Raw genomic sequence first — 18,183 nt, 5'->3', positions numbered from 1 at the left:
ATATTTATACTGCTCTCATTTTTTTGATGTATACATTACTCAGCACCAGAAAACATCTTCATTTCAGAGAAAAGTAAATGAATAAAGCATACTCTTCCATTTGCCAATTTTTCTAACAAATCATCCATCTTTTTATATAATATAAAAAAAGACTTTCATACACTATGTTAAAAAATTAACAATAAATGTACATTTAATAGAAGTTACACAAAAGAAAAAAAAAATTTATTTGAAAATGAAGTTGGACTAGTGAAATATTACTGCTACCAAGAGACACTGCTGTTTGAATGATTTAAACATTTTCATAAGAAACCAACAAAAGTGATCAGAATCATAACTAGGATAGCCTAAAAAAACAAACAAAAAAAAAAACCAAACAAAAAAAAAATAAAATAAAACCTGGAGTGCTTTACCAAGACACAGCTATATTAAAAAATAAATTTAAAAAAATGAAAGAAAACAAAGCAAAACAAAACAAGTCACTGACTCAAAAATTAGCATTTTATTCAATCTGTGGGGATCAGAGATGTATAATTTGAATCTGGTACAGATCTGCAAAGCTGCTTTGAAATGTCTTTCCAGTTTTAAAGCTGATTCATTTATTAGTGCCACCGTTTTTCAGAACACCCCTTTTTGGTACTAATTTAAACAGTTGTGCTAATTAAGATAATTTATTATCTTTCAATCAAAAATTCCTCACCCTACTTATCAATTCAGTCACTGTGTCGATGTCTCTCTTGCAAGTGAAAATTGGAAATACCTTTTATAATGAAAAGATAAAAACATGCAAAAACTTGAAACCGTAGTCCAATTATACATATACAGGTTTGGTACTTTTTGCACTTCATAGACTACGTCAAAAAACATTATGTACACGCATTTTCTTTACAGTGAAGTATAAATCAAAAGTACCAGAGGTTGACTAAGGCAAATAACAATGGATTAGAACAAAATAAACATTTTTGTAAAATACTATTTCACTTCAGAAAAACAAAAACGATTCTGCTACAAAAATGATGATTTGACAACTCCCTTTATTTGCAACCAGCTGCAGAAGTATTTTTTTAACCAGCTGCACATTTTTTTTTTAATTTAGTGAAAAAAAAACTATCTAAAAGACTAGCGCACTGTACATTGCTGTTTAGGGGTTTTCTTCTACCCTCAAAGCAAAATTGGAATTTTTCATTCTCTTCCTTCTGGTTTAAATATTTTATTCAAAGAACAGCAGTATGGTATAACCAAAAAGCGAAATGGAGAAGCATACCATAATTAACATACTTCTTCAATTTTGAAATCACTCCAAAAGTCAGTACCATTAAAGCCTTGAACATAAAACTAATTATTTAGATCCAAAAATGTACAAAAAGGCACATAAAATCCCAGTGCTTCTGTACTGTGAAATTCAAGTGTAACTGAGCGATCTTAATATCAACGATCCAAACAGTGTCAGTTTACCGATATTCCATTGAGCCCAAACTGGACTGCAGCCTATGCAAAGCCTCCAACAAGCACCTGTGCTAGTAGACTACAAAAGTTAAAGCCTAGCCTTGTGTTCCTTTATGAATATCGGTTTTAAGATGTCCTTGTTCCATACAAAAAGGTTCATTTCACAAGCTTAATTAGTCGTCACTTCCACCATACATGTCTGCAAGTTTCTTAAATCTTGGTCCCCAGTCATTCAGGTAATCATAGTCCTGGTCTCCTCCACTACTTGATGAGTTGAGTGAACTTAATGAACCTGCTGTGGACCCACTGCCCTCATAATCAAAAACCAGCAAAGAGTCATAAGGGGGAGCAGTTGGGTCATTGTCTGCTGCTTTCAGGCCCTGAAAATGCAGAAAACAGAGATGTTACTACATATACAAAAACAGGTATACTGTTTTTTTTAAATAAATCCAAATATTCTGGCTTAACAGAAAAGGAGATTGCCAAATTCTTTTAAAACATGTTGGTACTTTTTTAAACCACAAAACTCTGACATCTAAACTTCAAGTTAATCTAGGTAACCATTTTAACAACAGCATATTTAAAACTTGGCTGTTACAAAACATACAGTACATCATGTGTTGATAAAGAAAAAACATACAAGTATTAAATTATGCAAACTACATAAACATATTACAGATTAGACATAGGAAACACATAAAAAGTACAGTACTTTCTATATAACATAGTGTCTTATATCTTACGCTGCTTTATTCAACAATACTGGTCACTGGCACAGACCAAAAATAAAAAACGTAAAGGATACCAGTTTACCAGGATATGCAGTACTTGTGATTAAATCCACATTAGTAAACAAATAAATGCAAAATTAAAAACATCTGCTATAAAAACTGCCCACAGTTGTTTCAAGATATAACTGCTTCAATGGAGAAACATCCAGAACTTTATTCATTTCACTGACTTAAAAACTGTAGGTTGCAGATGTTAAAATACAGTATTAAACAACAAGGTTGCCGTTTAAGGTTTACTTAATTGCAAATTTTGTAATCATCTCTCTAAAATAAAGTTTTACATTATAATGAAGTGGAAATTAATTTTTGAGAGACTTAATGGCAATAACATTAGTAGGAAATGTGAAAGTATAGGATTTTAAAGTAGGTTACATAAACCTACAACAAAATGAAATATATAGTTATTAAATTTAATTACCATCTCATTCATACAATGAAAACAATATACATAAGGTGAATCTGAATTAAGAAAATTTTGTATTTTGCTCCATGTGTGCATGCCTAACAACGTCCTTACAACTTCCTTTTTGTATTCACAATCAGATTTGTGTTATCTGTATTTTATAGTACTTCAGAATCTGAGTTTAAAATATAAGAAAATTAATCAAAACACTTAAAAATATTGCATGCTGAGATTTACTGTAAATAAAATGTAGATATGAATTGTGATTTTTAATGTGCTATGATGGAGAGAAGGAAGGTTGATATATTGTGCGTGCAACAGACTAAATGGAAGGGGAGTAAGGCCAGGTGGATCGGAGGTGGATTCAGATTGCTCTATCATGGTGTGGATGGGGGGAGAAATAGAGTAGGGGTTATTCTGAAGGAACAGTATGTCAAGAGTGTTTTGGAGGTGAAAAGAGTGTCAGACAGAGTAATGATTATGAAGCTGGAAACTGAAGGTGTGATGATAAATGTTGTTAATGCATATGCCCCACAAGTTGGGTGTGCAATGGGTGAGAAAGAAGATTTTTGGAGTGAGTTGGATGAAGTGATGAACAGTGTACCCAAGGGACTAAGTGGTGATTGGAGCGGATTTCAATGGGCATGTTGGTGAAGGGAACAGAGGAGACGAGGAGGTGATGGGTAGGTATGGTGTCAAGGGGAGGAATGAAGAAGGTCAGAGGATGGGCATGGCTGTGGTGGATACATATTTTAAGAAGAGGGAGGAACATAGGGTTACATACAAGAGTGGAGGAAGATGTACACAGGTAGATTACATCCTATGCAGAAGATTTGATCTGAAGAAGACTGAAGACTGCAAAGTGGTGGCAGGGGAAAGTGTAGTTAAGCAGCATAGGATGGTGGTCTGTAGGATGACGTTGGAGATCAAGAAGAGGAAGAGAGTGAGGGCAGAGCCAAGGATCAAATGGTGGAAGTTGAAAAAGGAAGACTGCAAGGTTGAGTTTAGGGAGCAGGTACTCAGTAGCAGTGAAGAGTTACCAGACAGCTGGGAAACTACAGCAGATGAAGTAAAGGTGACAGCAAGATGGGTGCTTGGCGTGACATCTGGAAAGAGGAAGGAGGAAAAGGAAACCTGGTGGTGGAATGAGGAAATGCAGGAGAGTATACAGAGGAAGAGCATGGCAAAAAAGAAGTGGGATAGTCAGAGAGATGCAGAAAGTAGGCAAGAGTACAAGGAGATAAGGCGCAAGATTAAGAGATAGGTGGCGAAGGCTAAAGTAAAGGCGTATGATGAGTTGTATGACAGGTTGGACACTAAGGAGAGAGAAAAGGACCTATACCGACTGGCTAGACAGAGGGACCGAGCTGGGAAAGATGTGCAGCAGGTTAGGGTGAAAAAGGATAAAGATGGAAACATACTCACAAGCGAGGAGTGTGTGTTGAGCAGATGGAAAGAGTACTTTGAGAGGCTGATGAATGGAGAGAGAGAGAGAGAGAGAGAAGAGGTTGGATGATGTGGAGATAGTGAATCAGGAAGTGCAATGGATTAGCAAGGTGGAAGTAAGGACAGCTATGAAGAGGATGAAAAATGGAAAGGCCGTTGGTCCAGATGACATACCTATGGAAGCATGGAGGTGTTTAGGACAGATGGCAGTGGCGTTTTTAACCAGATTGTTTAATGGAATCTTAGAAAGTGAGAGGATGCCTGAGGAGTGGAAAAGAAGTGTACTGGTGCCAATATTTAAGAATAAGGGGGATGTGCAGGACTGCAGAAACTACAGGGAAATAAAGTTGAGCCATAGCATGAAGTTATGGGAAAGAGTAGTGGAAGGTAGGTTAAGAAGTGAGGTGATGATTAGTGAGCAGTAGTATGGTTTCATGCCAAGAAAGAGCACCACAGATGCAATGTTTGCTCTGAGGATGTTGATGGAGAAGTATAGAGAAGGCCAGAAGGAGGCATTGCGTCTTTGTGGTCCTAGAAAAAGCATATGACAGGATGCCTTGAGAGGAGCTGTAGTATTGTATGAAGAAGTCGGGAGTGGCAGAGAAGTACGTAACAGTTGTACAGGATATGTTCGGGGGAAGCGTGACAGTAGTGAAGTCTGTGGTAGGAGTGACGCAGGTGGGATTACATCAGGGATCGGCTCTGAGCTCTTTCTTATTTGCAATGGAGATGTACAGGTTGACAGACAAGATTAGACAGGAGTCCCCATGGACTATGATGTTTACTGATGACATTGTGATCTGTAGCGATAGTAGGGAGCAGGTTGAGGAGACCCTGGAGAGGTAGAGATATGCTCTAGAGAGGAGAGGAATGAAGGTCAGTATGAACAAGACAGAACACGTGTGTAAATGAAAGGGGGGTCAGTGAAATGGTGAGGATGCAGGGAGCAGAGTTGGTGAAGGTGGATGAGTTTAAATACTTGGGATCAACAGTACAGAGTAATGGGGATTTTGGAAGACAGGTGAAAAAGAGTGCAGGCAGGGTGGAATGGGTGGAGATGAGTCTCAGGAGTAATTAGTGACAGACGGGTATCAGCAAGAGTGAAAGGGAAAGTGTACAGGACGGTAGTGAGATCAGTTACGTTATATGGGTTGGACACGGTGGTACTGAGCAGAAAGCAGGAGACAGAGCTGGAGGTGGCAGAGTTAAAGATGTTAAGATTTGCATTGGGTGTGACAAGGATAGGATTAGAAATGAGGACATTAGAGGGTCAGCTCAAGTTGGACAGTTGGGAGACAAAGTCAGAGAGGCGAGACTGCATTTGTTTGGACATGTGCAGAGGAGAGATGCTAGGTATATTGGGAGTAGGATGCTAAGGCTAGAGCTGGCAGGAAACAGGAAGGCCTAAGTGTAGGTTTATGGATGTGGTAAAAGAGGACATGCAGGTGATGGGTGTAACAGAACAAGATGCAGAGGACAGAAAGACACGGAAGAAGATGATCCGCTGTGGCGACCCCTAATGGGAGCAGCCAAAAGAAGAAGAATGTGCTAGATTCCATGTGATAAAGTTATAATATTTATCAGTAATGTTTATACCTCTCCTTTAGGTTATGTAGATAAAGATATTTAAGTTTTCCAAACAGCACAGCCCATGGGTAAGTTGCTTGCAACCATGTAGTTAGTAACTTTTTTTAAAAAAGGCAATTACTCATAGATATATTTTGACTATTTTCCAAGACACCTACAGTGGGGGAAACAAGTACTAAATCCGTTAACATTTGTTTCAGTAAATATATTTTCAATGATGCTATTCACATGTAATTCTCACCAGACATTGGTATTAACTTAAGGAACCCACAATTATAAAGAATTCACAACATTAAAAGTCATAGACAAAGGTATGTGTAATAAAGTGGAATGACACAGGGAAAAAGAATTTAACGCACCAATTTAATACTTATTGGAGAAGTTTTTGTTTGTAAAGACAGCAAAAAGGTGCTTCCTGTGTAAGCACTTAAGGTGATTGGCTTCTTCATACAGGAATACTTCATACTTATTTCCCCCACTATACATCTCATCCAACCCTGAAATTACTGAGCTCAACACTAGTGTTCAGGCACATTCAACTGTACTACTACTATTTGAGTGATAACTCTGCCTGTATCCCAAAATTACCAGTGCATACCTTATGATCCATGTAGTGTCACTTTTTGATCATTAAATTTGTAAACTCTATAATTGTAAATCTTCTATAATCATGGAGAATTCTTTTAAGAAATTTTTCTTTTCATTTTGCATTAGATTTTTTAATAAATTGTTTCCATAATATACACATTATAAAAGCAGTTATCTGGATACTAAAATGGCTTAAGATGACTTTTTGGATGATACTGATATATAGGCTATGGATGAAAATTTAGTCTGAAACAATTTTAAAATGTTTGTACTTGCTACTCATACTATACTAGATTATGAAAGGATATTGGCTTTGATAAGTTTTCATGTAAATAAATAAGCATATGTACAATAAGTGACTAGTGACTTGATTGAGAACTGATAACAATCAAGGAAGATAAACAGTTTCTACTAAAAGTCATATTAAAAGCACCTCTTCAGATACCTGCCAGTTAACAAAAATCCACAGGATGCTAAAGCTGTGCTTCCCATATGGTCACCAAGGGTGGTTGTTAAAACTAATAAATTACATGTCAACACAGATAAATGCAGTCATCAAGCCCATTGCACCTCAGTTAAAATACCCTTTGTCTTTTTGTGATAAAACATTTTTACTGGCCATAAATATAAGTAGTGTTTCCTTTCTTTAATGTTGCAGGCAATTTAATTCAACCTGAAAATTAGACAACACTGAAAACATTTCATACATTCTACATTTATAAACATAACTTTAAATAACCCCATTATGTATAGTCAACAGTGTTTTTTCGCCAGAAGTTTTATAATTGTATATTTTAAATAAAAATCATTTTACTGACTTACTGTAAGCACTTAAATCAAGCAGTATTGTGTGCAAACATTTTGTATGTTAGAATTTTCAGGATCCTTTATTTCCATAAAAATGTTTTGAGGGTGGATCTACTGTATGTCCAAAAACAGTTTTTGCAGCAAAACTAAACTATTACTTTAATACATAAATTGTAGAGTTACAAAAAGATTCAGACTTTAATCTTTCTGTATGCTTAAATTTATTTCTTTCTATATTATAATTAAGCTTCTTGGAGTTATCATTCAACTTCCTCACTTGTGTCATGTTGAAAGAAAATATATAAACTTCTAAAATTAAGACAAAATAAAAATCCTCTCGATTGAATTAAGACGATCAACCACATAGTTCTTGATACAATTGTAATGGCAATGCCCAATCATAATTCTTGAGCCATACCGAGAATTAATCAATCTTCCTAGAATTTAAGCGGCACTTTTACACTTCTGAAATTTGTGTGCATCATACTAAGCTAAGGTGATTCTAAATACCTTTTCATATATGGACTGTGTTTCCATCCACTGACCAAGAAAATGTCAAACAATTTTGCAGTAAACACACACAAAAACCAATAGGTATCAAACTTAACAGTCAGTAGGAAACCAATTTATTTTAATATATAAAAAAATGTCATTGTACTTCTATAAACCCAGTACTTTCCACATTAAAGATCATAACCAAATAATTTACATTACTTTTCCTTTAGCAATCAAGAACCAGGTAGCACCAGAGGTTATCTTTAAATTGTATACTGTTTTAATTATGAGCCAAACGTGAAATATATCTAGGCATGGTTTATTATAATGCATTATATGGTACCAGAGGCCAGCCTGTGACATTATAGCATGTACCTGAAGCTGTATTTCTTTGTTCTGTATTTTTCCATCACTTTCTCTTTGAATGTTTTTGACCTTATTCAAAAAAATTTAACAAGTGTAAATTCAAAGTAACAAGTGTACTAAACTGCAAACTGAAAATGTTCAACTTGGAAATTACCCTACCAGAGAAGCAAACAACTGCTCTGGGAAAGAGGGAAAAAAAAAAAAAAAACAACAATAAGAAAATATTCATACTTTTATACCTATTACATGTGTTCGCCATGAAAGTAATTCCTTTAGACTTTAGTTCCTGCTTGTAATGAAATACTACCTTAAAACAGGGACTTGGCTTACTCTGATCCTCTGTGATAATGGAAACATGGCATGTATTTACGTCATTTAAGTTTTGTGATGCAAATATACACAACTACATTACTATGATTTATTACTTTATTGTCAAATACTGATATACGCAGACACACACACACTTTACTTACATACAACGGTTGATCAGCATGCTCTGCATCTGACACACTTCATATGCACAGAGAAACTTAATATTTTATGTCAAGTATTGCCAAACCAATATCCATTTTTCCCAGGATGCCATAAAAACCAACAAGTTAGAAAGCTGACCCACAACAATGCTCCTGCTAACATATCCTGGATTTTAGTGACTACTATCCAGAGAGCAAAATCTAATTATCCATCTGCCCTATTCTCCAGAATGGGCCTTCAGCAACAATCACTTATTACCAGATCTAAAAAAAAAAAAAAATACCTGTATTTTAGCAGCAATTTTGAGGCTATTATGACAGGATATAATCAATAACATTTTAGAATAAACTTCCATTTTGGGGAAAAGGATACCCTTCTTTTCTTGCTCCTTTTCTAGAGTAGCTTTGGTTGCTGGCTCCTCCCCCTTTCTGTTGGGTGGGAGTGTAATTTTGCTTTGATTTGTTAAAATTGACTCGACTGTATGGAATGTTATCTGTTTATAATTAAAATGCAAGTGTAGTAAGAACACTTTCTCCACATGGCAATGATCCAGTTGAGTTAGTTTGAACATAGTCATTACCTTGGTAGCTAATAAGTACACAAGGCACTGTCCACTGACAGAAGATGCACAAGTTAGATTAAAGACATGCTAGAGGGACTGTATCTTTCACCTGGCCAGAGGACATCTGAGAATTTCCCAAAGATATTAGAAAATGTAATGTGTTGCATGAGGATAAGTTGAGTGAAAATATTTATTTATTTATATTCTATATACAGTGTATTGGGCAAACATATAAGGCTGTTACCTGGGCAGCAACAGTTTGTTCTATCATAACCTGCTTCACGAACAAATAAGCACAAATACCTATTGATACTACAAAAAAATACCAAAATGTTTTGTGATTTTAAAACAAGTCAGTATTTTTGTGGCCTCCCTTAGAATTCAAAGTTGACACATTATTTAGTGTAATGTCGCTTAATTGAGGTTTCAATGTTAATTGTTAATTTCTTTCAAGCTTCTTGCAAAAAAGGTTTATTTGATATTGACTTTTTGTCCGCTTTCCTTTCCAAGTGAATCTATAGAGCTTCAGCTATTTTCAGGGTTGAGCTCTGAAGCAGCCATTCTAATACAGAACTGCTAATCTTCCATCGTCAGACTTCTGCTCCAAGCAAGTCCTAATTATGTTTGGAGTGTACCTGGGGGTTGATGAAGTGCCTTCCAGTAAGTAATTTCTCCAATGGTGTGTAACACGATTAATCAAAATTTATATCTTTCAGCTGTTATTAAAACAAATTTTGACCAGATCCCCTACACTATTGGCTGAAATACTTCTTCATAACATGACAGATCTGTCACCATGCTTTATCAAGTCTACAGATAGGCATCAATCTACTACTTCTGTAATACTGATGCGATTGTGGCCAGAACTAATAAAATTTGGATGAATATCTTCATAAGACTTTTTGACATTGGTTGTCACTGAGATGGAAGGACTTTTGCATACTGTAGTCTCTTCAGCTGGTTCTCTTTCCACAAGAATGGACCGTATCTTAAAAAAATCTTTGCATGGTTGGTGCCTGACAACTTATCTAAGACTCATCAAGATGCTAAAGAAATACTTCACTGGATTTCCTTCTACCCTTTAAATAACTAATATTAAGTACTGTTCCTCAGATATAGACTTCCATTGCATTTTGTCTTCAACTTCATGATGCACTTCAAGATTCTTTATGACAGCTTGAACACTACATCCTACAAATTTTGCTTGGTGTGCTATTGCTTGCTGACTATACCCTAGCTGATATAAAACTATAACGGTGTCAGTGTGTTTACTTAACCATTTCTATACTCCTTCTTAAGGCACTGCATTATTTATGGTTATCACCCATTACATATATTTTGTCAAAATGTATCTGCCTGAACCACTAGATATGGCTAATGAATTAAAACTGCACTTATTAGCATGATCACACAGAAAAACAATTTTGGTCTTATTTACCTCTCCAATAAAATCTCCAATATCCCCCGGGTGAGGAGCAGCCGATCTTACAGGATACTGTGGTTCAGCATGGATTGGTCTCTCATCAAGACGTCTAATTCCAACAGGTTTAATGGCATCCGGCTCAATCGTATCAGGCTGTTGAAGCTGGCTCAGGTCATAATCCTGCATAGCAGATGGGAAACAATGAAAAAAACACCTGTTCTAAACAAAATGTTTAAGTATGCACATGGCACTAAGGCATGCTTCATGTTAAATTCCAAATGTTTACATGTCAAGTAATAGAGGTTAAAGAATTTGTAGGTACTAAAAAAATGAAAATTAGCAAACATAACTGCTACAAATTTAAAGTGTATAAAACAAAGAAATTACTATAGAAGAGCTTCATATTTAAGTTGTGAAGCTGTTTAATTACAGTAAAGCCATATGCATCTCTCTTATTAGCAAAGACTAAAAACTTTTGATAATATGAAGTGTGATCAGTGACACAATGCAAATCCAGGACCCAAGAAGGCTCTATGAGAGGGGAAGTGGCATGCTATATGGCAGTGATGATGCACACCAATGTGTCAGGTGAGAAGGCAGCAAGTACTCCAACTTTTTTGGACACCCCTCCAAAAGAGCTAAAGACGGGGCACCGAAGAGAAAGGGAGAAACCTGGAAGTGCCATTCCTTCCCAAGGTCTTAAATGGCAGGCAACCCAGCAGATGTCAAAGATAGAGAATCTTTTTTTTTTTTAAAGATGAAAGCCATTTAGGAAATTACAAAACTGTTAACACCTAAAAGCCAGCCACAGAACCTCCCCCCACCCCAAACACAATGTGCTTTACAGAGAAAATGACATTTCAGTATAGCTCTCTTGTCAAACTGCATGTCAATACTATAAATCAAAATTTCACAACAGCATGAAGGCAAGTACTATAAATAGAAAAGCAACCTCTGACAGACCAGGTATAGTAAGACGGGTTGCAGAACAGGACACTTCCTCATTTTTCATAATCTGATTAATGTGTATAATGAGGACATTGTTCTACATACAGTTAGTGTTCCTTAACTATCAACTTTCATAAAACTAACGATGCAATGGTATGTTTACATTCTGGCAGCAAGCAAAGTATAGAGAAAGCTCAAGACTTAGACACTATAGTTTGTAGTATGTAAATATTAATAATGTGTGAAATAAGTGTTAGCGCATTCTTGGTTTCATGTCAAATAATATTTTAAAGTACAATAAGCAATATTTATCTTCAAATATAACACTTGTCAATGTCAGTTGCTGATTTAACAATTATGACCCTTGACAGCCTGGCTTGCAGGGCCTACTTTTTCTGCTTATAGTAGGTTGTTGGTGAACAGAGCAGTATACTAATCTCCCTTCAACCCCTTTTGAAGTTTTATTATTTTATTATTTTTATTTATTTATTTTACACAAACCCAAAATGCTCTTACACTTTTCTGTCTCTCACTCTCTCTGTTCCTAGCATTGTTGTAACAGGGTAATGCTTCTCTGACTATAAAATGTCCAGGAGCCTGCAAGTGCTTTTGATGTTAAGTACTTTCATTTTCATTTTATTGAGTAATGTGAATCTACATTTATTTAAACTGCACTCAAAACCACTGCATTCTTCTCACTTAATAAAAAGGCACTAGTGTCGGGCAACGATTTAAGCAACTTGTTTCGATTCACAGGTACGAAAGGTTCCTCTTATAGTTCCAACTTCTGTATACAATATTTACTTTTTAATTGTGTGGTTAATCTGTTATGCAAAAAGGTGTTTTTGGCATTACTGCTCCTAAATTTTATACCAATAAATAATCAAATCTCGCATCTGGGGACTGTGCATCATTTCCTTGTATGGATTAGCCTTTGGAGTGACAAATATAAACCTCTCTTGCAAAGGACACTTCTTAGCATTTGCTGTAATGTAAGATTAGTGTACACCTATGTAAAATAGATGTTTAGGGTTTCTAAACAGTTTAGATTTTCTGGTGACTAGAAGCTGATCCAGTTTTGGCTTGTGAGTGAGTGGGCTACTGCTGTGATAGCTGCAACCCTGAATTAAATTCAGTGAGTTTAAAAATGTTATGTCAGTGAGGTATACTTTTGCCTTTTAATGTCTCTTAAAAAGCACTTTTAACTTCGATTCTGTGCAAAAGTTGTTTAGCAAACCAAATTTAGGCTTAATTGTTTATATGAACGTTTATTTGATCAACTAAGTTTTATATTAAAAAAAAACACATTTATTTAAAATTATATAGTAGTAATATTATTGAAGGACTGCATGGTGTACTTATAACCACAGCAATACTTAACACATTTATCAGTACAAATGCCTGCTGGGTACATCCTTAAAAAAAACAAAAACAAACAAAAAAAAAAAAAAACAGCAAGTTGCAGAACAGATTCGCTCAATTGTGAAGGTAACACACAAATGATTTGAAGGTTTGGTTGGAACAAGTATACACTTGAAATCATTGTTAAGGGACCTGAAAAGGTTTGTTTAATCTAGACTAAAAAAAAAAAAAAAATCTACTTCAGCAGCAATGAAAACCAATGTAAGAACTTGTCAGTATCAAAAAATTATTTCAGTGATAATTGTTGCCATTTAATGTGTTTATATGGCATTATAAAATAGAAAGAGACAACATAAAGATATAGATCTGCCATAAATGTTCAGCTGGAAAATAACATTTCTGCAACACTGACATATTTGCACCAGTTAGTTTCAGGCAATGAGAAACAACAGTTTTATTGATCATGAACTGATCCTTCAACTTAAAACCTATGCATATACTTATTTTCAAGCAAACTAATTGTTCAGAAAGTAACTGTAAAGTCAATAAAGTGCAATGTTATTAAATGTTTTAAAAACATTTGTTTTTTTAATAATAAGATCTACGTTGGTGTATAAATAAATACTGTACTTCCTTTTGACCACTACTACTTCTCTGAGACCTTACAAAAAAACCCTATAAAATTGCCTCAACATGTCATTCTTAACTAGACATTGTGCATAGATTTTAAAGTTGAAACGCACTGTGTTATAGTTGCATGTAGGCGAGAGGTTTGAAAACTGTGGCTGCAGGGTTTTGTTCCAACCAGCTTCTTGTTTTAAATTGGGCTCCTGTAATTAAGTGAACTATTTCCCAAATTTTGTGTTTTGGGAACAATATAGAAATTAGAAAACTAAGTTTGTTTAAAAAAATTTAAAATAAATTAAAATGTACTAAGGAGTAATATGGAAATAATGTATTTTTTTCTTTTTAGCAATATTTTCTTCTTGAATTTTATTCTACTTTTCTAGGTGTTCTAATTATGTAATTAATTTACTAATCATTGGGTTTGACGCTAAAGTAACAGTTGCAGTCTTTTACTATTCAGTGTTGTTTGCCTAGGTGTCTGCGCTGCTAGGTTTAAATTGTCATTACTAAGATACAATAAAGGAAGCAAACTGCACAGAAAGAGGGAACATATAATGAAACCAACAAAAGAGAGTTAAGCATTTAAATCTATAGCAAAAACAGAATTATTTCAAAAAGTCTTATAAATGTTAAAACCACGTTGCTGTGCTTTTCTCAATGTAGAATAAGAGGAAAAAAACAGCTATTTATATGAGATCAGTGTTATCAGTTGTTGTGACCGATTATGAATCTGGCTGGAACAAAAACCTGTAGCCAGCATCTTTAATGATGTGATTTCAGTGCAATGCACTTATTTACATAGGGCAGTAAAAATTTAAAAGTAATTAAATGTCCACAAATGAAAAACACACATTAAGGGGCCAAAAATTCCCTCAGATACTTTTTTGTGAGATGATTTTTATACAAAAGAGCTCAAAGCTTTTAACTGTATGCACCAGACAAGCCAAAAATCCTCACTGAAATACACAGCACTGCCTCAGAGCTAGTATAGAACTACTAACCAGAAATTACAGCATCATGTATAAATTAGGTAGTAGTGTCTAGCAAGACCAGGAGGTAGTTAAAAATGAAAACTGATATAAAGCAACTGTTTATTTAGCTATAATGGGGATAAAGTGAATTGAAAAGAGCTTAAATGTGCCTTTGTCAGCAATGCTGCAAATCACAATACTGCTTTCTAAAGAACAAAAATTACTTGACAATACTATTGGCCTGTCTCTCAACATTAAACTAGTACTAAAGTCCATCTCAAATCTGAAAGTACCTGGTCTTCCTCCCCTCCACCTTCTTCATCATATTTCAAGATGTTGTCTCGGACATCATCCTCAGGGTCAATCAGCAACTGTTTTGCTTGCCGTTCTTTATCGCGCCGTTTCATCCAAACGACAAACAGTAACACAAGGACTGAAATATTGAGAAAAAAAGGGAGGAAAATGGGTGGTAAAGTGGGTTTGCAAAAGAGGATAATCTCAATAAATGAAACATATGCAGTTTTGTTTTTAATTCAGACACATTTCTAAGAGGATACTGCTGTAATGCCTGACACAGGCTTGATCAGTGATTTGGTTTTTATCCATATAATCTGCAAGGATTTCTTTTAGAGGATAACTTTGTACATAGCAGCTTTTGGCATAAGCAGACAGACTTGCTACTTACTGAGCAAGATAATGATGCAAAGCAGAATTGCAATGATTGCACCCGTCCCAAGACCTGCTGCGATTATTCGTTCCACATCAGTGCAGTCCCCATTGCTGTCACATTGGCACACCTTGACCCGGAGTATGGATGTGTTTACAATTGGAGGGTTGCCAGAATCTGTGATGTTTATAGGAACTTCATAGATTCCACTTTCAAGAAACCCAATCTTAAGATTCAATTGAGCATAATCACCTACAGAAAGGAACAGCAGTATTAGCATATGCTTGACTAGTTTTGTCTAAGTACCAATGATAGCTACTCAGTTTAAATACCTTGTAAGGTGAATGTGAACAGCAATAAGTAAACTCACCACTCAAACGGGTAATAGTCCAGTTCCTCCTTATATCCTGTGGTTTATTTGGAAATTCAAAAGCAAAAGGGCCAACATTGGGGTCAATGTCCAAATCAATGGCTGTAATATTAATGGCATTGGGCTCAGGTTTTTCACAGATTTCAGCAACTTTTGGGAACACTTCAGGAGCATTGTCATTTATATCAATCAGATATATCTGCAGTGTGCCGGTTCCACTTGCAGGAGGAATACCTAGATGGAATATTTTATGAAGACACTTTAACAAAAAAACAATGTATATGCAATTTTACAGAGAACTTGTGAATACCTAAATAAAAGCAGCATTTTAAAATAACAAATGTTCATTTATCTGCTGTTTGTGGACATTCTTGTGATAAAAATATTAATATACTATTCTTGTACTCTTCACAAGCAACAGGAAACATGACTAATTATTGCAACATCTCTACTGTTCTATCAATGTATCTGGCCTTAGATAAAAACTACACTACAAGCATTGCAAGAAACAGCTATACAGCTTTAAATCTTTTAGTACAATATCCCTATTTTAATCCATTTGCAGATACTTTAATGTCCTCCACTTAAACATTAAAGACATGCAATTTTATCTGTGAAGAGACACTAACTGCCTCAGGATGATATTGGCAAGCGCCTATTGAGACACAGAATCGTACTATTGTAAAGGATAGTACACACGGGCTGGTATCCTGGCCGAGATTGGTCCCATTCCTTTAACCGGTCAGGAAGCAAATGTAACAGAGAGATGGGGAGGCTATGTTTCAAAACTATATGCTTTCCCGACTCGCTAGACAGCAGCAACCCTGGGCTTTGGGACCCATTTGGATACCCACAGTTAATGTTGGGAACCGTACTGCAGTGAGGCAGCCCTGCTGGGGTGTGTGGGCGCCGCCAAAATATGATGCAGGGAATTACACTCCCTACTTCTGATTAGGGAACTTCTGATTGACCCAGACGTACTTCCATCAGGCTATGTCCTGGCACCGGAAGTACTCCTGGGTCCAACAGTAAAGGTTGACCTCATTTAGGCAGGTCTGAATCGGGGCGCAGAGGATAATACTTACAGGAGAAAGAGGAGTCAGAAGAAGAGAGAGAGAGAGAGAGAGAGAAAAGGAAGAATTCACTGTCCATTTTGGTTTTGTATTCTTCAGAAGGTATTTGAAAGTAAAATCCATTATTTGAACCTGTGACTGGAGTGTTGTTTTTAAATTTTGTTCTTGACAATGCTCTGTCTTCCACACTATACAGTATATATACTTTTAAAGGCAGATGCTATTTTAGAATATTGTTTTTGTTTATGATAGCAATGGGAAAAATAAAAATAAAGAAAGACACATACCATTGTCTGATGCAAGGAATGTAGCATTATAGAAATTATTCATCACATATTGTGACTCCCTGTCAAGGACTGCTATTGTAGAAATTCTACCAGTAATTGAGTCAATTTTTAACCAGTTGGCTGGATCAAATAGTTTGGAATACCTGGTAAAATAAAACATATTGTTAGAGAAAATTTTACATTCTGGAAAACTACTTTCAAATGTTCCAAACTAACACAAACTGGATTTGGTTTCTACAAATTTTCCCCATTATTCATTTAATCCAAGTGAAACACTTTTGAGACACAAATTTTTACTAACCTAGAAGATACAGAAAATGGTATCAATACATAAAACTTATTAGCTATTCATTATTATTTGGTCATATTAAAGTTTTGTCAAAAGACACTATTTCTGATTTATTGAAAGCTGACACTTAAGTATAGAAACTGCAATAAGAACTGTTACCCACTTTAGTCTTTGAGGACAGAAAACCAGAAACCCCTAATTCACAGGCTTGCTATTACTCAGAAATTACAAATGTGGACAGTACTTATAAATACAGTAACATACTCTTATGTTGATTTCTAGATGATGGACAAAGAGCTAACAACATGTCTCAAAAGAAAAAACTTTTCTGACAATCTGGATCAATATTTTTATGTTCTGGAACTATACCGTATTGTTTGCAGCATGTAACGATCAGGGTCTTGAGCAGTGAAGCTTGTCAACATTGACTCAGCTGGAAGGCCTTCTTCTTGTCTGATTAGCTTAGGATTTGGATCAAAATAGGGACTCTCATTCACATCAATAACTGTAATAGAAACGGTTGCAGTGGACTGGGAAGGAAGATTGATGCCCCTGGATAGAGGTGCCTGATTTTCCGCAACCACAGTCAAAACAAACATTCTACTTGTCTCATAGTCAATGGGCTGTAGAGAAATACAAATACTTTAATGATGCTTTACTTCACAAAAGGAAAAAAAAGCACAACTAATTAATAGTAACATGTATTTCTAAGTTTAACCGTATATACATTATTTTGTTTCCCCTGGAATTAACACAACTTTTAAGCTTTAGTTAAACCATAATATATATTTAAAAGACTAACAATTACAAAAAAAATCAACGATTCATCCTTCCATCCATCCATTTGCTTAAACAGTTTGTGGAATTGAGTCACATAAAACAAAGAGGAAGCCTTATTTGAAACTATAATTTACCTTGACAACAGTAACGAGGCCATCGTTGCTAATTGGGTCAGTTGGAACAGAGAACCTCCCGGTTGAATCACCTGCAGTGATTCTGTAAACAGCTGTCCAGGCAGGTGTGTTGGGTTGGTCCTTATCAGTCACAGTTAAATTGGCAACAATCACATTCACTCTGTTTTCTGGCACTTCTCCATAAAACTATATATATATAAAAAAAAAAATAAAAAAATACAATATTACACTTACTGGTAATTTGAAGAGCCCGTCATTCTGGTATTTACATACAAGATACTACTTTT

The 18,183-nt window shown here is 35.4% G+C and overlaps 1 protein-coding gene across 2 annotated transcripts in view; it reads right to left on the bottom strand.

Annotated features, from left to right (window-relative positions):
• Positions 1–483: 483 nt before the first annotated feature.
• The window catches only part of cdh2 (cadherin 2, type 1, N-cadherin (neuronal)), a 130,448-nt gene continuing 112,748 nt past the window's right edge, over positions 484–18,183 (bottom strand). For both annotated transcript variants that reach the window (XM_039754669.1, XM_039754670.1), the window contains 8 exons: positions 17,897–18,082; positions 17,352–17,605; positions 16,694–16,836; positions 15,334–15,567; positions 14,982–15,215; positions 14,590–14,729; positions 10,404–10,568; positions 484–1,826 (listed from right to left, as the gene is read on the bottom strand). In XM_039754669.1, the coding sequence (XP_039610603.1) occupies positions 1,620–1,826; positions 10,404–10,568; positions 14,590–14,729; positions 14,982–15,215; positions 15,334–15,567; positions 16,694–16,836; positions 17,352–17,605; positions 17,897–18,082 (1,563 nt within the window). In that variant the 3' untranslated portion in view covers positions 484–1,619. The remainder of the gene's footprint in view (positions 1,827–10,403; positions 10,569–14,589; positions 14,730–14,981; positions 15,216–15,333; positions 15,568–16,693; positions 16,837–17,351; positions 17,606–17,896; positions 18,083–18,183) is intronic.

Source organism: Polypterus senegalus, chromosome 5 (genome assembly GCF_016835505.1).
Source record: "Polypterus senegalus isolate Bchr_013 chromosome 5, ASM1683550v1, whole genome shotgun sequence".
NCBI lineage: Eukaryota > Metazoa > Chordata > Cladistia > Polypteriformes > Polypteridae > Polypterus > Polypterus senegalus.
The sequence above is the reverse complement of the archived record's forward strand: the minus strand, read 5'-3'. Positions and strand labels throughout refer to the sequence as shown.